At 40.8% G+C, this 26,173-nt stretch overlaps 1 protein-coding gene across 3 annotated transcripts in view; it reads left to right on the top strand.

The window, feature by feature from the left end:
* Positions 1-1,482: 1,482 nt before the first annotated feature.
* Positions 1,483-26,173, top strand: part of LOC116550906 (MAP3K7 C-terminal-like protein) — a 56,638-nt gene continuing 31,947 nt past the window's right edge. Inside the window, exons 1-3 of one of the 3 annotated variants that reach the window (XM_032277083.1) lie at positions 1,483-1,625; positions 18,800-18,928; positions 21,602-21,710. In XM_032277083.1, coding sequence (XP_032132974.1) covers positions 21,641-21,710 — 70 coding nt within the window. In that variant the 5' untranslated portion in view covers positions 1,483-1,625; positions 18,800-18,928; positions 21,602-21,640. Of the gene's footprint in view, positions 1,626-8,949; positions 9,518-18,799; positions 18,929-18,953; positions 19,056-21,601; positions 21,711-26,173 lie in introns of those variants that run through there. The other 2 variants (XM_032277082.1, XM_032277081.1) reach the window with 2 other exon arrangements.

The raw sequence follows: 26,173 nt of genomic DNA, 5'->3' as shown, positions 1-26,173 counted from the left end.
TCTTTTTGTATATGAGTAAACTGAAGTTCAGAAATGTATTTTGCCCAACAATGTTTCAAGGAACATACTTATTTACATATATTTTGATAAATGGGATTAATTATTTTCTGGAGTAAATTTCTTAGGAGAGAAACTACGAGCTTAAAGAGTATACATATTGTTATTTATTTATTTATTTTGAGACAAAGTCTCACTCTGTTGCCTAGGCTGCAGTGCAATGGCAAGATCTCACTGCAGCCTCTGCCCCCAAGGTTCAGGCAATTCTCCTGCCTCAGCCTCCCGAGTAGCTGGGATTACAGGCGCCTACCACTGTGCCTGGCTAATTTTTGCATTTTTAGTAGAGACATGGTTTCACCATTTTGGCCAGGCTGGTCTTGAACTTCTGACCTTGTAATCCACCCGCCTCAGCCTCTCAAAGTGCTGGGATTACAAGAGTGAGCTACTGCACCCCGCCACATATTGTTACTGATTAAATGTCTGTGTCTCCCCAGAATTCATATGTTGAAGCTCTTACTCCCATTGGGTCTGTATTTGGAGACAGGGTCTTTAGGGCCTAATTAAATGAGGTCCTAAGAGTGGGGCCCTGATCAGATAGGATTAGTGTCCTTATAAGAAGAGATACCAGATAGTCCCCTCTCTCCATGCACACACAAAAAGAGGTCATGTGAGGATATAGCAAGAAGGTGGTTGTCTGCAAGCTATGAAGAGAGCCCTCACCAGGAATGGAATCAGCTAGTACCTTGATGTTCGACTTCCCTGCCTGGAACTGTGAGAAATAAATTCCTGTGAAGCCCTCTATCTATAATATTTTCTCGTGACAGCCCAAGCTGATTAAAAGGCTTTTGATACCTACTGCCAAATTGTCCTTCAGAAACATTATACCAGTAGGCACTCTAACCATTAGCATATAAAAAATACGTATTTCCCTGTACTTATAACAGTACCGAATGTAACCCTAGAAGAACTGAATTTAAATTGCAGTATACCTTACAGCACCTGGGTATGCTTGGACAAACCACTCCCCTGTCTGACTCCCAGCATCCTCATTTGTCAAATTAACATCATCATCATCCCTGTCTTGTTGGTGCCATCTCACAGCACTGTTGGGAGTTCAAATGAGACATATGAGAAGATGTTTTGCAAACTGTAGAGGAAAACTTGTATTATTGGTGGTATTATTCATCTTACTGCCTCAGTAGAACAAACTAGAATGTTTAGGAGGTCGAATGAAACACCCAGAAATAATTTTGCAGTGTTTAGTCAACTCCAACTGTGTGAAAAGTAGTCAAAATGAGAAATGCATGAATGCTTTGGTTACAGTCTTGAAGGTCAACTTGAATCTGAATTCAGTGTAAGCTGGGCCCAAATAATTTTCTGATTCTAGAAAAGTAGCTTCAAAGAGTCTATGCGTTTCCCTTTCCTCTTTGCAGAATTATATTCCTTTGTATCTTCCTACTTGGTTGACATTCTTAACCTTCCTGGATCCTATCAGAGAAACCACATTCATCATCTCATTTCCAAATGATGAAGAGCATCGGGGCTTGAGTGAAGATGCTTGTTTTTTCCTCTTCCCTAACACCTTTTCCACCAGTGTGGACTGCAAGTATGGACAGAGGGAAGGGTGGGTATGTATTAAGTGCTGTGAGCTCCAAGGAAGAAGAAATTCCTTATGTACAACCAGATAGTGCATGTGTGTGTAATGCTTATTTTATGCCCATTTAATTAGTGCCACGATCACTGTTGCTTTTAGTAATTTAATTAGTAATAGAAAAATAGACCAACTCCTTGAAATCAGAGAGAGCTTTAAAAAATGCTTAGCCAGAAGATGTTCAGTATTTCATTCAGTGTGAGACTTCTGGCAAAACCTCCATCTCAGCATTCAGTTGTTCTCTTTGTTAACGGTTGTTGACATAGATACTTGTACAAGAATAGATTTTGACCAGCAGTTCTATAAGTATTTTACTCTACTGAAATCCATTTCTTCATTTATGAACTGCACATTTAATGTAAATAGCACCCTATTCCCCCATCACAGAGTTGGTATAGTCATGATGAATGTCTATAAGTGATAATCACCCTGCATTTAGGGATATGCTGTAATTTATACAAACAGTTATATCTTGAGCTGGCCCTAGTCAAAACTATAAAATGGTCTAATAAATTATCTTTAACATATACCTTATGTTCTGCTGCTTTTATTTTTTTTTATAGTGTAGACTCCCAGGAGTGGGATTTCTAGGTCAAAAGTTATGTCAATTTGTCTTCTGTTGTTGTCAGATTGCTCTCCAAGAAGACGTTAATCTAGCAATGTGTACTACGTTTCTCCTGCGAACCTGCCAACAAGAGATGCTATCTATTCTTAGAAGGTTATGAGTACAGTGTTGTATACAGTGATATGATACTGTGTACTTACTTGTATTTCTTTGACTATTAGTAAACTTGAGCATATTTTTACTTGTCTTCAAGCCTTGCATAGCTTTTAACCATTCAAGTTTTTCTTTTACTATCTTCCATTACATCTTAGAGAACCAGCCATTTTACTTTAAACACAGAATTCATCTATTTTCCATAAATAAAAAAACACATCCACTATCAGAACATATATATTTCTTTGCTACTATATCCCTCCATCAAGCACATCAATTACAATTTTGACTAAAGTCATTAACTTTAAGGTACATCTACTTTTTCACTTTCTGGAATTTCTGTATTCAGTTGCTTGGAGGGGCTAATGCCCTAATGTTCTTATCATCTTAAGAGACTGCGTTAAACTTCCTGGGGTCGGCTGGGGGCTTTGTTTCAAGCACAGAACTTCTCCAGTTTTCTTGCCTCTGGCCCACCAGGGTCCTTTGTTTCCACTTTCTCGCCTCTGGCAGGCTAGGTAGGGGCTTTGTCTCTAATTTTCCTGCCTCTGGCTCTTAAAGGTGGAGGATCTGTGACTCAGGGTTGTAAAACAGCCAATCTGGTAAAGAATTCAAAAATCAATTAATCCAGAAAAAGTTTAAAAATAACCCTTCACATTAAATAAAAACATAAATGAAAAGGGAATAACTCAGGGGTAGAAGCTCTAGCCGCCCCAGCGTAGGGTGGCACCCTCTCTGGGTCCCCTTCCGCAGCGGCGTGGAAGCTGTCCTTTCGCTCTGCCTAATAAATAGCACTATCGCACACTCCTTGGGTCCACAAGTTCTATTTAAGCCGTAACACTCGCCGCAACGCCAAGGCCTCTTTCCCCATTCTTCAGGGTTAAAAGACAGAATGCCTAAGCTCCAGCAGCAGCTGCTTGCTTCTGTGGTGGCCTAATGGTTAAAATCCCTGGTTTTCACCCAGGCAGCCCCGGTTAAACTCCTGGGGTAAAAACCAATAAATTTGGCTGCAGCTACTTCAGTTACAATCCTGTCGCTCCATTTTTTATCTCTGTACTTTTTTTTTTTTTTTTTTTTTTTTGAGACAGGGTTTCTCTCTGTTGCCCAGGCTATAGTGCAGTGGCATGATCTTGGCTCACTGCAACCTCCACCTCCCTGATTCAAACATCCTCTTGCCTCAGTCTCCCAAGTAGCTGGGATTACAGGTGCATGCCACCAGGTCCAGCTAATTCTTGTATTTTTAGTACAAGAGGGATTTCACCATCTCGGCCAGACTGCTCTCAAACTCCTAACTTCAAATGATCTGCCCTCCTCATCTTCCCAAAGTGCTGGGGATTACAGGTGTGAGCCACCACGCTCAGCCATCTCTCTACCTTTTTGTTCAATTTGCTAGTAGCTCCTAAACTTTAATGTCCCACCCCTTTGATTGAATTTTTCATTTTTACTTTCGTGTTCTTAATTTCGAAGAACTTCTTTTTGTTCTCTGAATGATTCTTTTAAAAATACTATTCTATTAAACATTCCTTGGATGTCTCATCATCCTTAGTTGTCTACTCTTATTTAAGAGTGGGGAGCTAAGAGGCTGGCTGGTAGTTCTGGTATGTTAGGGGGGCTTGTGGAGTGTAAAGTGCCCCCACTGTTCGGATTCGTGAGGAGCTCCATTCCCTACCCCCCCACTGTCCCCCTTCCCACCGCACCACATCAACATATTTAGATCTATCTTCTTGTCCAAGTCTCCTGAGAAGAATCTTCAGTCTCTTGCCTGGAGGGTAAGAGCTTGACTGTTAGCATTGTGGATGCTGAGAAAGACTGGAAGTCTCCGTGCTTTGACTTAATCCCCCTTAAGTCCAGGCTGGTGTAGGGAGGCAGCCTTTCTTCCCCCTTCTGCAGAGAATAAAGCCTGACTCTGAGGTAAGGAAAGGAGTGTGGAGTAAAAAGGGATTGAAGAGTCTGACTGTGTCTTAAACAGATTTCAACCCATCCTTGTTTCAGTTTCTCACTTTGCCTCCACTTCCAGAAGTACCTAGTGCTTCCCATTCCCGAGCCTTTGGAGAATACTGTGTTGTAAATCAAGTTGATTCTTCACCTTTCCCAAAGATGACTTAAACCCTCTGATGTGCTCAGCCTTCTCTCGTTCTTATGTCCCCTTTCCAAACCCAGACGTCATGTTGCCTCCTCTCCAGTTCTCCAAGTTGCGTTCTTCAGTGCTGCTCCCTAGGTCGTCTCTCAACTCAGTGAGGAGAAAGCCTTGCACCAGTTCTCTGCAGCTTTCACAGAGCCTAAGGCTTTCTTTGCATCTAGTTGCTTATTGCTTTGCATTTCTGTGATCAAAGGAGAAAAATGGGCTAGAGTTAATAGAAGTGAAAGAAGTACTGATTGCTGATTCCCTGAAAAGACCCCCCAAATTTCAAAAACGTTGGTAAAGCAAAGCAATCTCGGTAGCTTCTTGAGGGCAGCAGGGCACAGGTGGCATGTTTATGGCGTCTGGTTTGAGGAGGGTCTTTCAATGTTGATTGGAATTGGGCAAAGCCTGTTACATAGTAGTTCAGGATTGGGGGCATAGTGAGAGTTGTGAAACCAGTCTTGAAGCGTAAACAATCATAGCATGAGCCTAGATAGGGGTCTATTGTCCTGAGAAGGGCATATTTACTCTAATGAGGACCAAAGAGTCGTCTAGTGTTTGGATAGATAAATCTGTGGGAGTGATTTCCTGCAAGAACATCTCTTGGATCAAGAGTTTCCTGGAATAGTAACATGATCCTAATACAGTGAGCTGTGTTGTTTCAGATGGTTTCAATGTTCAGTAGTAAAGGTGAGACCAAATCCTTCCATGCTCCCTGGGGCCAACCATGGCCTTCATGAGGGCATCTTCTACTTTGATTTTTTTTTTTTGAAGCAGAGTCTGGCTCTGTCACCCAGACTGGTGTGCAGTGGTGCGATCTCCACTCACTGCAACCTCCGCCACCTGGGTTCAAGCAATTCTCCTGCATCAGCCTCCCCATTAGCTGGGATTACAGGCACCTGCCATCATGCCCAGCTAATTTTTGTATTTTTAGTAGAGAGAGGGTTTCACCGTGTTGGTCAGTCTGGTCTCTAATGTGTGACCTCGTGATCCACCCACCTTGGCATCCCAAAGTGCTGGGATGACAGGCGTGAGCCACTGCACTCAGCCTTCTACTTTGATTTTTTAGGGTGGGTGTGTCTGACTTTTAGTTGCACACAAAGCAATGATGTCATTGAAAGTAATGCCAGGCCAGATTGCAGGGACAGGTTGTTCCATAACAGACAAATGTAGAATGGATTTTGGGTTAAGACTCTCTGGGAGTCCTCACCTGGTCCCTGGTAGTTCAGAGCAGAGAGGCAGGTTGGAGGACCTCTAAGGAGATGGTGGCTGGCTAACTGATTAAGCATTAAAAGGCACAGATGCCCTTGTTAGCCAATCAGAAAATCGTAACAGTCAAAGAACTATGGAATCCCACTGGTTTTTGTTAATCCAGTTGTAACCAGAAAAGGGTCCAGATCCAGACCCCAAGAGAGGGTTCCTGGACCTTGAGCAAGAAGGAATTCAGGGCAAGTCCATAGAATAAAGTGAAAAGAAGTTTACTAGAGACGTAAAGAAATAAAAGATCGGCTACTCCATAGGCAAAGCAGTGTTATTGGCTGCTTGATTGAGTATACTTACAGTCATTTCTTGATTATACGCTAAAGAAGGGGTGGATTATTCATGAGTTTCTGGGAAAGGGGTAGGAATTTCTCAGAACTGAGGGTTCCTTCCCTTTTTAGACTTTAGAGGGTAACTTTCTGACATTGCCGTGGCATTTGTTAACTCTCTTGGCACAGGAGGGAGTGTCTTTCAGTATGCTAACGCATTATACTTAGCATATAATGAGCAGTGAGAACAATCAGTGGTCTTTTCATTGCCATGATGGTTTTGGTGGGTTTTGGCCGGCTTCCTTACCACATCCTCTTTTGTCAGCAGAGTTCTCACTACCTGTATCTTGTGCTGCTGACCTCCTGTCTCATCCCGTGACTAAGAATGCCCAACCTATTGGGAATGCAGCCCAGTAGGTCTCAGTCTCATTTTACCCATCCCCCTATTCAAGATAGAGTTGCTCTGGTTTGAACGCCTGTGACACAATCAGAAAATTTATATTGTTTTATCAGATAACTCTGAGATTCTTTAAATCCATTCATTTTCATATAATGCCTGCTTAAGCATCCATTGCTGGTCTGTTCAGTGTTGCTCACATGGTTCTGGTCTGCCCTGGGCAAGGGTGTTTGGCAATGAGGAAGGAGTGTGCTTGGTTTAGAATAGCAGCTTCTGTGGTTCTTTTTAGAGGCACCATTTCTGCCCATATCTGGGGTGCCTTTTCATTGATCTATATTTGGGAGTTAAAGAAGAGTTTTATTCTAATTAATTTAATTTAATTTATTTATTTAGTTTTGAGACAGAGTTGTGCTCTGTCACCCAGGCTGGAGTGCAGTGGCACGATCTCAGCTTGCTGCGACCTCTGCCTCCTGGGTTCAAGAGATTCTCGTCTCAGCCTCCCAAGTAGCTGGGACTGCAGGCATGCACCATCATGCCTGGCTAAATTTTGTATTTTTAGTAGAGATGGGGTTTTGCCATGTTGGCCAGGCTGGTCTCAAACTCTTGGTCAAAATTGATCTGCGCACCTCAACCTCCCATAGTGCTGGGTTTACAGGTGTGAGCCACCATGCCAGGCTTTATTTTGTTTTTATATTTATTTATTTATTTATTTTTTGAGACATGGTCTTGCTCTGCCACCCAGGCTGGAGGGCAGTGGTGCAATCACAGCCCATTGCAACCTCAACCTCCCAAGCTCAATTGATCCTCCTACCTCTGCCTCTCAGGTAGCTGGGTGTACAGGTGTGAGCCACCACACCTGGCTGGCTAAGCTTTGTATTTTTTGTAGAGACAGGTTCTTGCTATGTTGCCTAGGCTGGTCTCAAACTCCTGGGCTCATAAGATCCACCTGCCTTGGCTTCCCAAAATCCTGGGATTATAGGCATGAGCCACTGCACTCGGCTATGATTTTTAAAAATCAAAACCAGAGAGTAGATGGAAACTTAACTGACAGCAAATAATAATAATAATAATAATAAACTCTCAGAGACTGTATGGCGTAGACCAGGCCCTGGATTAATGGGAATGTCTACATTCCATCCCCTTGAGCTCAAATATTCTAGTTAAAGTGAATCACCCAAGGTTACCTTCAATAGAAGGTGAGTGTGGAAAGACTTGGACTAGAAAATTTAGGAGCCAGAGGAGGTCTGCTGCTTTTCTCCACAGGAGACTTGACCTTTGACACAGAGCCCTGAGGAAATCTTGACTGTTTTCATTAGCATTTGATCCTCAGCTGATGCAAACCATTTATTTATGTTTGCCCATTGGACAGCAGGGGGATTGGGCTGTTTTCACGTCTATAAAAGGCAGTGCAGAGTTCTACCTTTGATGTGTCCCGCCTCTGCTGTGGCCTCGCCATGCCGGGCTAACTTGGTCTTCCCTATGTAGGGCTCTGGATCCCACTCCTAAAAACTCTAATTTGAGGATCAGAGTCTGAAATAGCTCAAAAGGTATCCTGTTTAGCTTGTCATTTAAATAGCTAAGCCCCTGCCACGACCATTTAAAACCGTCTCACCTTTCATTTAGCTAAGCAGTTCTTTTTTCAAATTTGGCTTGTTTGTGTTTTTCTTTATTCACTGCAATTCTGCATCTATAAAAATCATTGATGGAAGGAGGAAAGAGTGAAATCAATATTCTTTTTAGTAGAGGGCCTTGGAATTGCAGAAATATCAGGGAACTTAGCAATGAAGGCCTCCAGCGTTATCCCTGAGTGCAGGGGGCCAGAGTGGTCACAGTCATGGCCTGGATGTGAAACTTGACTTCAAAGATGACTAGCTTTCTGCTGGCACAGTGGCTCACCCCTGTAATCCCAGCATTTTGGGAGGCCGAGGCAGATGGATCACAAGGTCAGGAGTTTGAGACCAGCCCAGCCAAAATGGTGAAACCCTGTCTCCACCCAAAAAAATTACATAAATTATCTCGGCCTGGTGGCACGTGCCAGTAGTCACAGCTAGTTGGGAGGCTGAGGCAGGAGAATTGCTTGAACCGGGAGACTGAGGTTGCAGTGAGCCGAGATTGCACCACTGCACTCCAGCCTGGCGACAGAGTGAGACTCCATCTCAAAACAAAACAAAACAAAACTTAGCTGGGATGGTGGCATGTGCTGGTAGTCCCAGCTACTCAGGAGGCTGAGGTAGGAGAATTGCTTTAACCCGGGAGGCGGAGGTTGCAGTCAGCCGAGATGGCGCCACTGCACTCCAGCCTTGTGACAGAGTGAGGCTTTGTCTCAAAAAAAAAAAAAAAAAAAAAAAAAAACTAGCTTTTTGACCTTAGGCAGGTTACTTGACCTCCCTTTACCTCCATTTCCCCATCTGTAAAACTAGGGTGATAATAGTTCTTACCTCCTAGGTCGGATGGGTTGCATAGCTTGCAAGAGCCTCTTGTTCAAATTTTGATGAAATGAAAATGCTGGCCCCTTGTTCACCTTTCCAGCTGGAAACCAAGTGTTGGACCCCTCTGAGCATGGGCCGTGTGACACTTGCCAGGAAGCGGGCCCTGCTCACAGGATCATTGTGAGAACAAAATTAATCATTGTATTTAAAGCCCTTAATGTAGTGCCTGGCACATATGCAATCTATGTAAACGTTAATTAAATCTAAAAAATGACAGAGGAGTAGCCTGGGAACCAGAGAGATTGTAACTAGCTCAGACTAACACCATGAATTGGTGATAAAGTGAGCCTTGGATTCTATCTGTTCTGTGGCTTTCTGCATGGTTTATTTATATATACTGTAGTGGTTTCTTCAGTGACATTCTTTCATTCAATCAGCATTTTTGAATGCTTTTCTGTATCCTGTGTGCAGCAGTAAACAAGTGGCAACATGTAGTTCATGAGTTTTGTTTTCTTTCTTTCTATTTCCAGTGCTATAACAGGCTAGAATAAATCTTAAGCTATACTAACTCTGTCACTAAACAGGCCATGTGATTCTTACCTTATTAAGTCACATGAATTTAGAAAAGTCGAGTAAATGACATCCAGGATCTTGGTATCAACACATGAAGAAGACTTGTAAGTACAAATGTTTAAAAAATATAAATGTAAATATAAATGATGGATGAGTTTTCTCATGCATAAAATCAGAGGATGATTTAGATGATCTGAAAGAAATCTTCCAGCTCTAACATTAGTAACAGAATCACATGGGCCTCAATTCTTTCCTACTGCCCATGTAGCCACAAATGGAAAGATCTTGTTAAAATGAGTACTTTTTTTGTTGTTGTTCCTAAAGTGTCCTTAAAGAAAATTATTAAAAATATCTGAGATCAATGGCAGATAAAATTTTCCTAAAGTCTTCCTTTAAAAAAACCAAAGGGAGTACAAAATAGTATTCTGTCTGTATTCTGATTCACCTTCATTTACTGTTTCTTGGTAAACAGGGAATGTCATTCTTGTTCATTGTGAATTTCAGAATCTAAATTTGGAAAAAGAATTCTGAAAGCATGCTAATGAGGCTCTTCAAAGAGTTCTTTAAAAATTTGAATACATAAATAATTTTATCATTCAGGGTGTGAATCAGCTATAGTTAGTCCAAAAGGCTTTTTAAAGCAATAGACTTTTTCATGTTCAGGAATGATTTCCTGATATATAAATAACTTCCATTTTCATGGTACTCAGGCCATAAAGGGCCCTGCAGAACAACGTGTCAAATTTGAATTGTTTAGATTAATTCGGCAACCTGTGTAACCCCACTTTGATTCTAATTATTGTCATAGCCAGCCTGAGTAAGGTGTTTTGTGGTTTAATAATGCATCCTCTAATTTCAAACACAAAAGCATCTGTGAAATCTGTCTTAACTATCAATATATTTCTTCTACTTAACATAATTTAATTTAATATAATTAATATAAATTGTAAGATCCTAAAATCCCAAAAGAAGATAATCTCCTGTTCTTCATTAGAATTTTTCTGTTCCAGGAAAATGTCATTTTCTATTTATGGACTCTTCTAGGAAATCTTCATTCCCATTTAGCTGGAGTGGTGATGGAAAGCTATTCCTTCTCTGATGGACTTAACAATGCTATTTCTGTATCTCATTTGTGAGGCTGGGCAGCCATTCATTCGTGGTTAATACTGTAATTCTTAAAATGTATTTTTAAGAAGTGGACAGAAATATCTGATGCTCCATTTTAGTTTAAATGCTATCACTGCTGAAGCACACACAAAACTGTCAGCAAAATGCTGTTTATATTGGGCAACTCCTATGAATTGAAAGTAGCTAAGCTAAAAAAAGGAAAATTGACAGGTGTCTTATTAGGCGTCAGCAATTAGTCATTTTTGTATCTGCACAAGTAATTGACACTTACTTCTAAACAAGGATTGTGCATTTGCATGCTTTCAGGAAGAAGTCCTGCTGGGTGATTCTAATCTACTATTTTAGGATGTGATGGCTTAATTTGAAAAATATTTTATGAACAAAGCACGATCTCTTTCTTGTCACTTTTCTGAATGTCCTCAGGTTTCACAGTGTAATCAGGGACTGAATGGATTTTACTTCGTTACCAAATATCTGATGACTAAATGGGTTTGGCAGTAAAATTGAGGGTTGTGTTGGTAACTACCTTCCACAGGAAGCAGAGATTATCTTTATTCTGTTCTTTCCTTGACAACTGCTGTAAAATGTATTTTTGGTTTGTTACAAACCAGTTATACCTTTCAGAATCAAAACCAGAGAAGAAATTCTGTGGATAATTATTCTTTTATTCAGGGGCTGGTTCCATGTCCTAAAATTGAGGAATTTAGAATTGTAAGAAACTTTAGAGGATATTAATTTAATTTTAAATTAATTTTTTTTCTTTTGAGACATAGTCTTGCTCTGTTGCCCAGGCTGGAGTGCAGTGGTGTGATCTCAGCTCACTGCAACCTCCACCTCCTGGTTCAAGCGATTCTCCTGCCTCAGCCTCCTGAGTAGCTGGGACTACAGGCATGTGCCACCATGCCTGGCTAATTTTTGTATTTGTAGTAGAGACAGAGTTTCTCCATATTTTTGTGAATCCCTCAAATTTGAGACAGGTCTCAGTTAATTTAGAAAGTTTATTTTGCCAAGGTTGATGATGGGCCAGTGACACAGCCTCAGCAAGTCCTGATAACATGTGTCCAAGGTGGTTGGGGCACAGCTTAGTTTTATACATTTTAGGGAGACATGAGACATCAGTCAATATATGTAAGAAGTACATTGGTTCAGTCTGGAAAGGGGGGACAACTTGAAGCCAAGGCAGGAAAACTGGAAGCAGGGAGGAGGCTTCCATATCACAGATAAGTGAGAGACAAGGCTTGTATTCCTTTGAGTTTCCGATTGGCCTTTCCAAAGAAGGCAATCAGATATGCATCTATCTGAGTGAGCAGAGGGGTGACTTTGAATAGAATGGGAGGCAGGTTTACCCTAAGCAGTTCCCAGCTTGACTTTTCCCTTTAGCTCAGTGATTTAGGGAACCTAAGAATTATTTTCCTTTCACATTGATCAGCAGGTCTTGAATTCCCGACCTTAGGTGATCCACCAGCCTCCCAAAGGGCTGGAATTACAGGCGTGAGCCACCAGGCCTAGCCAGAGAGTATTAATTTTAAATCTCTTCCTTCCAGATGAGGAAATTAAGGCTCAGAGACATTATGTGACAATCTCATTGTGGCCAGAGGAGTTGAGACAAAACAAGATGAAAGGATTTGAAAACTTAGATTGTTTTTTTGGACCTGTCCCTGTGACAATTAATGTTTGATGCCATTCATGAAGCTAGAGTCCTCTTTGTTATGTCTATGTGTTAATGACTTTTTCCACTAAAAGGCAAATTGCTTAAACGTTCCCCACCCTCATCCCACCTCTATGTCATTTTACTTTTGACCCAACCTCCGAAAACATTGATATATTTAAATAGATAAAAGGAAAAGTTTTACTTGGTGACTTTATTAAGAAAATACTGCCAGCTGGGCGCAGTGGCTCACGCCTGTAATTCCAGCGCTTTGGGAGGCTGAGGTGGGCAGATCACCTGAAGTGAGGAGTTCAAGACCAGCCTGTCCAACATGGAGAAACCCTGTCTCTACTAAAAATACAAAATTATTCGGGCGTAGTGGCACATGCCTGTAATCCCAGCTACTGGAGAGGCTGAGGCAGGAGAATTGCTTGAACCTGGGAGGCGGAGGTTGCGGTGAGCCAAGACCGCACCATTGCACTCAAGCCTGGGTAGCAAGAGCAAAACTCCGTCTCAAAAAAAAAAAAAAAAAATACTGCCACCATGAACAGCAAAATGTTTCCATGGCAGCAGCATCTCATTTTGATGATTGCTGCAACTCCCCATGTCTTTGGAGCTTTGTGTTTGAAAAAAGGGTATGTATTATTAAACAACAAAAAGCCTTATTCAAGGTAAGCATGACCGCAATAAGGTTGGAGAGATATCTTTGTGACTCTGTGCAAGAATAGTCATACCCCAAATTGACTGCACCCTTTGGGTAGCCTATGTGGTCACCTGGTAACCAACTTTGAGTTCAGCCTCACTGCCTCTTTACATCTCCAGAATACAGAACTCCAGAAGCATTGGGGAATAATGTGGATTTTACTGGCTATTTCATAGAACTATAGGAAGGATGATTTCATCACAGGAAAGCTTAGATTATTTTTTTTTTTTGGACCTCTTCCTGTGACAATTAATGTTTTTCTGCTCTTCCATCCCTGTCCCTTTTCTCTCCTTCCTTTTCCTCACACTGCTTTTAAAAGCCCCTTTATTTTCTGTAGCCATTTGTCTCTGGCCTGAAGTATATATGTCCTTTCATCTCTCACCAGCAAAACAACATCCTGTGGTAAACTATGAACATGTATGTTCTTCTTACTTGCCTTTTGCGGGGCAGGGATGCTTCAATTCACTTGGCCATACTTGTGGGTGTTGGGATATTCATTCTTCACAAAAACAGATCTAAAGTTAAAAGGTTAACTTGGACCTGAGTCTGGCAGTAGACAAAACTAGAGATAGTGGCAAAGGAAAACAGATCTTTTTAACTTTTATTTGAGATGGAGTCTTGCTCTGTTGCCCAGGCTAGAGTGTAGTGGTGTGATCTCAGCTCACTGCAACCTTCGCCTCCCAGGTTCAAGCGCTTCTCCTGCCTCATTCTCCTGAGTAGCTGGGATTACAGGTTTGTGCCACCACACTTGGCTAATCTTTTGTATTTTTAGTAGAGATGGGGTTTCACCATGTTGGCTAGACTAGTCTCAAACTCGTGACCTCAGGTGATCTGCCCATCTCGGCCTCCCAAAGTGTCTTAACTTCTCCATGTGTCTTAACTTTTCTTCATGTTTTCCTGACTTTTATGGGTACCTTTCCTATTAGGCACTTCCATCCTAGGTTCAATTTAGTCCCTGAAATATTTGTTGAGCCCCTGCTAAGGGCAAGGCACTCCTAATGGAGCCATTCCTATGGCTTTCAGACCTGTTTCTGTGGGGTGTGGCACACAGGGTCACTTTGTGACTTCCTTTTATTATCATCCTGAAGGACCATTTTACCCTGTGTGGTGTTGGGCCTTTCTGTTTCCTGTGTTCCAGGCTTCCTCTTTCCTGGAAAGAGGAAGCTTTTTTCCAGTAGCTTTTTGACAAAAGCGCATGATACAAAAATTTTGTTGAAGACCTTAATCCTAAAACTTTTTTTTTTTTTGAGATGGAGTTTTACTCTTGTTGCCCAGGCTGGAGTGTAGTGACGTGATCTTGGCTCACTGCAACCTACGCCTCCCAGGTTCAAGGGATTCTCCTGCCTCAGCCTCCTAAGTAGCTGGGATTACAGGCACCTGCCACCATGCCTGGCTAATTTTTTTGTATTTTTAGTAGAGATGGGTTTCATCATGTTGGCCAGGCTGGTCTTGAACTTCTGACCTTAAGTTATCCACTTGCCTCGGCCTCCCAGAGTGCTGGGATTACCGGCATGAGCCACCATGCCTGGCCTTTAATCCTAAAACTTGATGGATAGTTTGGTCACATATGGAACTCTAGGTTGGAAATCATTTTTTTCCTTTAGAATAGTGAAGGTTAGTTTCATTTCCTGCTGGTTTCCAGCCTTGTTATTGAGAAATGTGAAAACATTTCTGGTTACTGATTGTTTTTATGAGATCTTGTTTTTTTCCTCCTTGGAAGCTTGATCTTTTGTTCCCAGTTTGGGGAAGTTTTAATGCTGCGCCTTGATGTTGTGGAGACTCAGAGCAATGCCCAGGATGAAGGCCTCAGATGCAAAAGTTTTTCTCTGCCTTTCTCCTGTCCTTCTGCGTCTGTCGCATTCTCCCATGAGGCTAGCCATTGGAAACTAGAATCTCTCTTCCCCAAGGCAAGTAGAAACCAGGAGCCTTTTCCCACAAAGCTAGCCATAACACCTAAAAATATTACCCTAACTTTCTCTTCTCCTTTCTGTGTAAAAACTGGCCATAACAAAACTATCTGACCTACTTTGTTTGACTGTAGGTCATAAAACCCCCATTCCAAAGAGAGCCTTGCCTCACACCTTGAAGGAAGAAATGCATGCTCAGAGAGGCCAGGAAGAATTTAGACAGATATACCTTGCTGGGTTTCCCCACTTAGTCTATTAGCGTTAGATCACACCCTTTTCGTCCAATCGTATTTCTACATGGCTGTCCATACTTTGTTGAACCTATGCTTTGTGAAAGGAAAATAAATCTTAGGGCCCCAAAATCACTAAGCTAAAGGGAAAAGTCAAGCTGGAAACTGCTTAGGCCAAACCTGCCTTCCATTCTATTCAAAGTCACCCCTCTGCTCATGGAGATAAATGTATATCTGATTGCCTCATTTGGAGAGGCAGAATCTCAAAAGAATGCAACTGTTTGTCTCTTATCTACCTAAGACCTGGAAGCCCCCTCCTCACTTTAAGTTGCCCCACCTTCACCTAGAGCTGTCCCACCTTTCCAACTGAACCAATGTACTAGTTATACGTATTGATTGATGTTTCATGTCTCCCTAAAATCTGTAAAACCAGCTGTGTCCTGACCAGCCACCTTGGGCACATGTTGTCAGGACCTCCTGAGGCTGTGTCATGGGAAATAGAGTTTTTAAATTAAGAGGAAAAGCTCCTTGAATATTATTGAAAATAGCTTTCCAAATAACAGTAAAACATATTTGTTGCTGAAAAGAATAAAGTAAAAATTATATATTATTGCCACCACCAAGATACATACTGTTAATCTGTGTATATCTTGATGCACAAACACATCCTTCCTGGATTGAATTTATATAATTCTATTAAATTCTTAAAATACCTTGTAGTTATTTTGGGTTTCAGTTGTGAGAAGGGATTTCACTTGGATTTCAGATTTGTTACTCTCTTGAAAGTGTTTGGATAAAGACCCAAGAAATACATCGTATGTGAACAGAAGAGCTGGTAAATATTACTTGTGACTGTGAAAACCTTGAATTTATGTTATCAGATTCAGAAAGAGAACATTTAGACAATTTAGACATATTCTGTTTGTTCCTTTCTCATTGTTGTCAAATTATCTTTTAATGAAATATTTTCCTTTGCAGCCCTTTACCTACTGGGCATCCACCACACCTCTCTTGATGTCATTTTTGATGTCATGAGGATGTAGCTATCAACGCTGCAGCCCACACAGTGGTCAGTCTCCCGGTTTACTTCAATGATTCCAGAGAGTTATGTGGATAAAGATCTATGCTATGTTGCTCAGGAGCTGCTGACAGTATCATAGAAGGCAATTTTTTCATTGTGTTTAATATGTAACGGTCTTGTTCTATCTCTGTCTGGTTCCTTGAGAGCCTGATGGTCAGTGCAGAAAAGGAAGGTGCTACTTCATCCTAGTTCTGTCCATTCTGAGCTGTCAATTTCACTATAATTCAGCCACTTCCAGTCACCAATTGCCTTGGCAATGTCAATGTCACTACCAGCTTTACTGAGGGCAGACCCAGGGGGCCAGTTTGAGAGACAGCACAAATGTGGTATCTGCTTTCCCACTGGCACGCATAAGATGCAGACTTTGATTTTCTTGGGCTTGAACTTGGGTGTCATGATAAAGATGGCTATCGTCAGAGCAACCTGGATGCTGGACCACTGAAGAAAGTGACACTTTTGTCTCCTCCCAACAAAAGCTGAGGGTCAGACGAATTCTTAACTAACTTTCAATTAAATCTTTGATACAGGGTGCATCCTGGGGTACTGGAAGTAGCATGAACTAATAATTAGAAAACCTGGATCCTATCTGGGTTCTTAATTCTATTATGGTCATTCATTCTAAAGCCTGTTATTTGAATTGTCTAAACTTATCTGTCAAATCAAGATGGCAACACTGACCATAACTATTGTATAGGATCTTCTGGAAGGTTAAATTGAGATCGTGAATAAGAAATTCACTTTGATAAGTTATAATGCATTAGTAAGTTATGTTATAACCATAAAATAATATTAAAACAGTAATATTAATTCCTGAAAAGAGTAAGCTTATATGTGAATGTTTTAATTGTCTGAATCTGTACAGCTTTATTGTGTGTATATCATGACAAATTAGCCTTCTGTTCATTAGATTAAGAAAATCTATGCTGAGTCCTTTTACTTATATATTTAATATTTTTTGAGCAGTTTTAGATTTACAGAAAAAAAATGGAGTGAAATGTATAGAATTCCCATATATTTCCTCATCCCATCAACTCCTAATTGACATCTTTGTTACAGTTAATGAACCAATATTGATACATTATTATTCATTATTAGTTCAAAGTTTACATTAGGGTTCACTCTGTTGTACATTCTATGGGTTTTGACAATTGTGTAACGACATGTATCTACCACTGTAGTCTCATACAGAATAGTTTCACTGCCCTAAAATCCTTTGAGCTTCACCTATTCATCCTTTCTTTTTCTCTTCCTGAATCCCTGGCAACCACTGATCTTTTTACAGTATATCTATAGTTTTACCTTTTCCAGAATGTCATGTTGTTGGAATTGTACAGCAGGTAGCCTTTACGATTAGCTTCTTTCATTTAATAATATGCACTTAAGATACTTCCATATCTTTTTGTGGCTTGATAGTTTTTCTTCTTATCCCTGAATGATATTCCATTGTCAGGATATACCGCAATTTATTTACCTGTTGAAGGACAATTTGGTTGCTTCTAAGTTTTGGCAATTATGAATAAACCTGGTATAAACATCTGTGTGTGGGCTTTTGTGGAAATAACAAGGAGTGTGATTTCTGGGTCATATGGTAAAGGTATGTTTGCTTTTGTAAGAAACTGCCCAACCATATCCTAAAGTACTATTATGTTTTCATTCCCACCAGCACAGACTGAAAGTTCCTGTTGCTCCACAGCCTCACCAACATTTGATGTTGTCAGTATTTTTAATTTTGGTTATTCTAATAGGTGTATAGTGGTATTTCATTGTTGTCTTAGTTTGCAATTCCCTAATGACATATGTTGATCATCTTTTCATATGCTTACTTGCCATCTGTATATTTTCTGTAGTGAGATATCTGTTCAGATCTTTTGCCCAGCCCATTTTTTTGATTGGGTTCTTTGTTTTTCTGCTGTTGAGTTTTAAGAGTTCATTGTATATTTTGGATGCCAGTTCTTCATCTGATGTGTGTTTTGCAAAGACTTTCTTCTAGTCCGTGGCTTATCTTTGTCTTCTCCTAATATTTATTTTACTTATTTGACCTAAAAATCACAATCCAATTATTTTTAGGTACCAATGACATCCAAGTTTACAGGTTTTAAGAAGGTTGACTAATTCTAATGCTCCATTTCTATTTACCATTGATTCCTTTTGTGGTTGGTTGCATTTGAAGAATGAATCAAGTCATCAAGCCCAACACGGGCTCAACCTCAAACCTCACATTCTTAACCAGGATCATCGCACTATCATCTGAGAGTTGGCCTGTGGCCTGTCCAAGTTGGCTGGGTCTGGCTGAGCTGATTGGAGCGACCAACATTTTTGCTGACTAGAGTCATGCTATCTTTGCCAGTTTGCTGGAATAGACACAGACACCGATTGGGTCACGCTGAAGACATTCCTGTCTTGTGAAGCAAGTCTGTTTGTATTTTAGGTTTGCCAGGACTAATGAATTAAAACATTTGGACTCTACACAGTTTGCTGTTTATCAATGCCTCTGACAGGAGGAGGGTTTTCTTTTGCTCTTGCTTTTTCTAGAAACATGACAACATCCTGGCTGTTAGAGAGGCAAGGAAAGGAGAGAGGGGTTGTGAAGGGAAGCGGAAGGGAAGGAAAGGGAGGTCCCGTGGGACGCTGGGGTCTGGGGCAGAGCAGGTAGCAGCGTGCTGCCCTGACAGCTGTCTCCGCTCCTCAGATTGTCAGTGGCTGCTATGCAGCAGGTGCAGCCTGGTCTCTCACTGAGTCTCTACTCTACAAAGGCAACGACTGGCCAAGGCAGTGGCTGGCTCTGGGTTACACAAGTGCAGACACTCAACTAAGTGAGGTAAGCCAACAGGTGTGAAAACTGAACTAAATGCTCGGATCACCAGCAACTTAACCAAAGCTCTGTTGCAGCTTGTAGCCGAGAGAAGGAACCTGTGGTTCGTTTCCCCAGACGGTGTGATGAAAAGGCAAGTTGGTCTAGGGGCTCTTGTGATCAATGTTGTGTGGAACTCAAAGTCCACTCAGTCTCGCCACCATCCTTTCACAGGCAGACAGATGTTCTCCATTGAGTGGAGGGGAGGGACTCTAATTAGCTCTGTTTATTAATTCCATTTCCTGTAGCTGGAAACCATACCAGAGGACTATTTATTTACAAGATCCGTGAGGCAAATTTCTACCTCTTGTGCTTGCTTTCTTGGTGTGGGCAAGTGTTGGGAGATTTAGCAAAAGAGGAGTGCAGCTTTCCATCCTTAGATGTTATGCTAAAGTGGCTTGGTGATTGTACAGTACATAACAGTAAAACTTTTCTTTTTAGCTAAAACTTTTAGGAAATTTTAATGGTTTGTTCTGTTGAATTTGAGACAATCTGTGCCATTCCCTAGCAACAGATACTAAGAAAATCCTTGATTCTAAGCAGATAAGACTGGACAAAAGAGTGGTCAAGATAAAACAAATCCTGAATCAAATAACAGATATTTTATATTATTCTTTTTTAAAATTAAATGTTTCATGTTACTATTTCTTTCTAACTTAGAATTATATGATATGGACAGTTTTGGTGCATTGCTACGTGTTGTGCTAAATAAATGGGCCAAATTATGATTCTAACTGAGTGATAAACAGTTGCTGGTTTTTCTCCAGAGCTGTAGTAGGGTTTAATATAAGCCTGATCTTTTTTCATATGCTGGGTAAGATGATTCCATATGTATGTATGTCTAAATATACATGTAGATATATGCATTGGCTTTGGCTCTATAAATACTTTTAAAAACAAAATTCAGTGTTCTGGACACTATTTTTAGATAGAGAAAACTTATGGGAAAAAGTCAGAAACCATGCTGTGAGAAAATGTCCTGCTAAAGCATTTCCCAGAGTCTCTTTAAGGATGGCTAAAGAGATTATTTATACTTTGCCATTTTTAGAGACATTTCTCTTAAAATATCATTCAGGTTTTTTGGTTTACTGTCTACATGAGAAGGAAAGTAGAGAGTTTAGGGGAGGAGGGATTAAAATTAGAAAAGTTAAATATATGTTTGTAAATAACAAAGATATTATGTATTTATATCTATTCCTAGTTCCCTGTAGACATCAAATTATCAAATATCTTGGTTAAAATATATTTGGGCTAAATTCTCTGATTATAACACAGAAATATTCATGTGTTTTTGCTCATTTCATTTTATCTGCAGGATTTTTTTCCATTAATTAATTAATTAAATGATGATTTAATAGATGGAGTAGAATATCTATAGGATGTTTTTGAGTTTTGTCTTTTGCTTTTATCATAGATTGTTAAGATGTGCAACCTTAGAAATGTTTGATAGATTTACAGGTAGTTAATCAGATATTTAAGCACATGATATTCATAATATAACTGAGATATTTTAAAGTGATTTTTGGTATTCTTTATTTACTTACTTATTTTTTTATGTCATCCAGGCTGAAGTGCAGTGGCATGATCTCGGTTCACTGCAACCTCTGCCTCCCGGGTTCAAGAAATTCTCTTGGCTCAGCCTCCCAAGTAGCTGGGATTACAGGTGCCTGTCACCATGCCCCACTAATTTTTATATTTTTAGTAGTGATAGGGTTTCCTCACGTTGGCCATGCTGGTCTCGAACTCCTGACTTCAGTTGATCCGCCCCCCTGAGCCTCCCAGAGTGTTGGGATTACCGGCATGAGCCACCACACCCAGCAATTTTTGGTATTCTTTTTTTTTTTTTTTTTTGAGACGGAGTTTCACTCTTGTTACCCAGGCTGGAGTGCAATGGCGCGATCTCGGCTCACCGCAACCTCCGCCTCCTGGGTTCAGGCAATTCTCCTGCCTCAGCCTCCTCAGTAACTGGGATTACAGGCACGCGCCACCATGCCCAGCTAATTTTTTTTTTGTATTTTTAGTAGAGACGGGGTTTCACCATGTTGACCAGGATGGTCTCGATCTCCTGACCTCGTGATCCACCCGCCTCTGCCTCCTAAAGTGCTGGGATTACAGGCTTGAGCTACCGCGCCCGGCCTTAATTTTTGGTATTCTTTGAATGATGCCATGAAACTCATTATTTACCACTCTCAGATTAATAATTCAGATTTAATTTAGGCTTTTGAGCATGAAATGCTAGTCTAATCACAAGCCATCTGATACCTTATTAAGACTATATCTCTTTTTATTCTTTTGAGTTGAAAATAAAATACTTTATATGACCTTAAAGGGCCAGGATTAAACTGGTCAGCATGAAAGGATACTGAGCAAGTAAGGCAGGTAGAGATATTTCCCATATTTCATTAATTCTAGATGTATATTGCAAAAGCAATTTTTTCTTGAGCCAAGAAAAAAATATTTAAATGAGGTAGGGGAATACTTCTGACACAAAAAAAGAAAGTTCAAAACTCGGAGTATCTTTAGAATAAGCAGGTAATGCTTACTAACCTTAATAACTTTACCTCTAATTTCCAAGGGCCTCTGAGTATTCAGGGGGATAACACTGGGTAAAGTGACAATGGCTCTCTCTTGCTTTCACAGCTGGAAGACCCAGGAGAAGGCGGAGGCTCAGGTGCCCACATGATCAGCACAGCCAGGGTACCTGCCGACAAGCCTGTACGCATCGCCTTTAGCCTCAATGACGCCTCAGGTATAGTCTGCTCTGGAAGAAGAGTTGTCTCCCTCATGCCCCACCTTTCCAGCATCTTTTCTAATGCCACATCTCTGTGGAAAATTTAAAGTTGCATGTTTGCATGAGCTGATGATGAGAAATGTGATATTTCATCATGCGTTGTTAGATGGTGGCTTCCAGAAATGCCTCTAATGATGCTTTCCTCCACCTTGAATCCCTGAGCCATTTTAACTCATTTTTTTTCTCCTCCCTCTCCATTCCAGCTTTCTTTTAGAATAAAATTCATTGAGCTATAACAATGTCTAACAATAGCAAAGTGTGTTATTGTTAAAACTGCATGAGGAAACATTTATTAGGAGCTGACAGTTGGTTAGGTAATATGAAAATATCACTGTTTCAGTTCCAGCAATATTTGCTGAAGCCTAAGTTTGAAATGCTTGTTTCTCACTGGTGCTCCCACCCTTCTGGCTAAATCAACAGACTTCAGCAGGAATGATGAATGGGACAGGTGAGGAGGAGCCTCTTGAAATAGTAAGGTCTAAGGTGAAGCTGCCATACTTAGAGCCCTTCGTCATGGCTCCCTTCAATGACCTCTTAACACACATATTGAATTGCACCACTTTTGAACAAGGAACTTTGTGTGGCCGGAGGTCACAGTGTGGAGGAAAGGAAGGCTTGGCTCTCTTCCACTGGAGTCTGCCATTGCTCTTAGTTTAATATCATCTGTTAAAATCACATGCTTAAACAACATTACCATTTAAACCTTGGGTCTTTTGAGGACTCTCTCTGTCCCTACAATGCCCATGTAGGGATACTGCTTTAAAAAGTAATGATTGGCTGGGCGCGGTGGCTCATGCCTGTAATTCTAGCACTTTGGGAGGCAAAGGCAGGAGGATCCCTTGAGCCCAGGAGTTTTGAGACCAACATGGGCAACATAGGGAGACATCATCTCTATTTTTTAAAAAAGTAAAAATTGAAAAGGGACAGGATAATTCCAGAATAATGCAAAGTAAGGAGCTCTGTGAAATCTGATATCACACAACCATTGCAGGCTTGGGGTTACTATGCCAGGTGACACATTTATCCTGGAGTTTCCTAGACTGTGTAGGCTCCAATGGAGGATGTATTCCATAGTAGGAAGAGGCGAAGGCTCGACTCTTCATAATCTATTTTTCCAAACCTCTTCCCATGACCTGCTGTTGCACTATGTCCTCACTCAGGGTCACTCTGCAAGACAGTGGTGAGAAGAAATCTTCCCAACAGGCAAATCAATCCACCCCAACATAGAAATGGCAACTGCCATTAACTGTAATTCTCTATCATATTAAGTATCGACCTGTATTATCTCTGATCCTTAAAACAACCATGCAACGTAGGCATTAGTATTCATTATGCACAGAGACAGAGATTGCCACCCAGAGACCACACCATTTTTAAGTAACAGAGTTATGTTCTGAAATCAGGGCCCTGGGCTTGATGTCTGGACTTTCTTCATTTTACAATGCTGTTTCTCTAAAAGGAAAAATGAAGGCCCCTTCCATTTTTATGCATTTCTTAAATGTAAGATTTCAAGAGATAATGTTTTTCATGGCATCTTGAGTGGCTAGTTCTCAAGACACACACGTGCAAACCCAAAATCCAGAGGGAAAGAAAATGTATAATTTCCTTTCTGCATATGAGCAGAACAAGCTCTGTTACAATCAACAGCCTTACAAAGGAAATTTCTGTACAGAAAGCTTATTTATCTCAAGCAATATTATCACATTATAATTTTGATCCAAATAAATGTGCTGTTCCCCTGTCAACAGTTAACAGAATTTAATTTACGTACAGAAAAGAGCCATGGAGAGGTGAATCTCCATCTTTGGTTTGCATGAATAGCCTCTTTCTTGAAGTACAAGATGTACAACTTCCAATTAATTTCTCACCATTCTTTGAACTTTCTTGGTCCCTGACTAGGAGCTCACAGATGTTTTTCATCTATCAATTTAGATTGGTTTGTTCCAGTCTCTTTCTCTTCTCTTTTGAATGACTCTACAATGCCCACTTTCAAAATTCATGGTTTTTAATAGGTAGCCTTAAAAAGGGATTATAATTTATTTTTAAAAATTCCTACCCCCAAGCCCTACCAAAAGATGCTTATGAAAAAAAATCTCCCAAAAGTAATTAATCTTAGGGTCAGTGTGTCCCCATATCTCTAGAAAGGGCACCTACCTAGAGAACGTTAGGCAGGAGCTGAGGTTCAATGTTTGTCAGTCTTTCCTGATTAAAATAATCACCTGAGAGCACTCATCAAAAACATGTGTTCTAAGGACCCACTCCTATATATTCTGATTCAGGAGACCCATTACTGTTGTAAGAAGAGAAAGAAACGTCCCTCCTGTGTTTTATGCATATCACAAATGCAAGATTTCAAAGAATAGCCAGGGCCCAGGACTCTGTATTTTTGCACATACATGTGTCTGTGAGTGAACAAAAAGCTGCTTTGCATATATTTGGGACACTCCCTTTGAATTCTTGAGTAAGGAACATGTGGAGTGTCACACAGGAAAACACTTGCCGTCAAGCAAGCTGTGCATGCCTTTTGAATTCCAGTGCATGTGGCCTGCAGACCACACATTTGGGGGAAACAAAAGAAAATATCCTAGACTTTCATAGTAAAGGAAGGCACTAAGGTTGTCTTTTTGGGAGTAATTTTATGTTGTTGAATTTATTATTGATGAAGAAGCAGAGTCCATGAGAAAAGGAGACATCTTTGCTTGTGAATGTTGACATGTTCATTTCTTTCTTTCTTTCTTTCTTTTTCTTTTTTGAAGCAGAGTGTCTCTCTCTGTCACCCAGGCTGGAGTGCAGTTGTGCTATATTGGCTCACTGCAACCTCCACCTTCCCGAGGCGATTCTCCTGCCTCAACCTCCTGAGTAGCTAGGATTACAGTCATATGCCACCATGCCTGGCTAATTTTTTTATTTTTAGTAGAGATGGGGTTTTACTATGTTGACCAGGCCGGTCTCGAAGTACTAACCTCAGGTGATCTGCCTGCTTCGGCCTCCCAAATTGCTGGGATTACAGGCCACAGTGCCTGGCCTGCCATGTTCATTTCTAATAAGCCTAGTCTAGTGCTCATTTCATCCAGTCATTTCAGGACTATATATTCCTGAGATGATTTAGTGTAGAGGCTAAGGACATAGGCTTTAGAGCCAGAGAGGCATGATTTCTAGACCTGCCTCCAACACTATTTGTATGATCATTCCACCTTGCTGAAATTCCGTTTCCTATCAGATGCATATAGTAGTAATTCACAGGGTTGTGATAAGAAGGCAATGACACCTTATAGGTAAAGTATTCAGCAGAGGGCTTGATACAAATTAAGCATTCAACTTATCCCTGAAATGATGATAATTGATTGTGGAGTATCAGGGAAATGTAAACCGCTAAGCAGTTGTGTGTCTCACCTACATCTCACATTCTACTTGATGTCAAGGTAGATTTTATAGCATAACTGACCTGCAGTTATTTAGGATAGTTATGCAGTTAGTAGACTGTTCATATCCTTTTTCTCCTGTCATCAATTAACTGAATTTATTTGGTTTCAGCGTTTCCAGCACTCTGCCAAAGGTGGGTGGGATGTGTGGAAGAGAACAGTATGACCGCCCATGGGCTTTATAAAGCAAAGATGTTTGGAGAAAAGTGTGTGTCACCCAGAGCCATTAGTGATAGCTTCTTGGAAGAGGTGATAGTCAAAGTGGGCTTGAGGGCAGGTAGAGTATAGAGGGGCAGTACACGAAACGTGTCATTCCTGGGTACCAGACGCAAAAAAGGGGGTTACATACCTTGTAACCAGTTTTCTCTTTTCACTCTAAACAGAAAGCAGGAGCAAAACTTAAGAGTCAGGAAGAACATGGTCTCTTCAGAAAAGACTAAAACTAGTCGATTGCAGCATAGGTCTGAACTGTGGAAGAGTAACATGCAGTCTACCGAGCCCTACTTGAGCCAGCCATTGTTTTGGACGCTTACATAGGGCACCTGTTTAGACAGCAATAGACCCATGTTGCCAAGTCAGTTTTCAAAGTTCAGCAAAAGGGTTTGGACTTGATCAAAAGCAATAAAGAGTCAAAAGTCCTTAGGAAAGGGAATAATATGATGAAAATGGTCAAAATGTGGTAGAACAGTCTGGAATGTGGAGAGATGAGAGAATAGGAGAGGCTTTTTATAATGGTGCAAAGTGATGAGAGCCTGCATTAGATAATGTAATGGGATGACTGAATTCAGAGTCTATTTTGAAAGAAGGGTTGAAAGGACTTGGTGACAGACTGTCCCTGGGAGATGAGGAGTTGGTCATTGTTCAGTGATAGCAGAATAAGCCATAAGACCTTGAATAGAACATGGACCTCCAGGGGTCCTTAAATAAAGGAAGCAAGGTTTTGGAGAACACAAATACATACATATATATGTGTGTGTGTGTGTGTGTGTGTGTGTGTGT

Source organism: Sapajus apella, unplaced genomic scaffold (genome assembly GCF_009761245.1).
Source record: "Sapajus apella isolate SASKATOON/1434 unplaced genomic scaffold, GSC_monkey_1.0 scaffold8, whole genome shotgun sequence".
Lineage (NCBI taxonomy): Eukaryota > Metazoa > Chordata > Mammalia > Primates > Cebidae > Sapajus > Sapajus apella.
The sequence above is the reverse complement of the archived record's forward strand: the minus strand, read 5'-3'. Positions and strand labels throughout refer to the sequence as shown.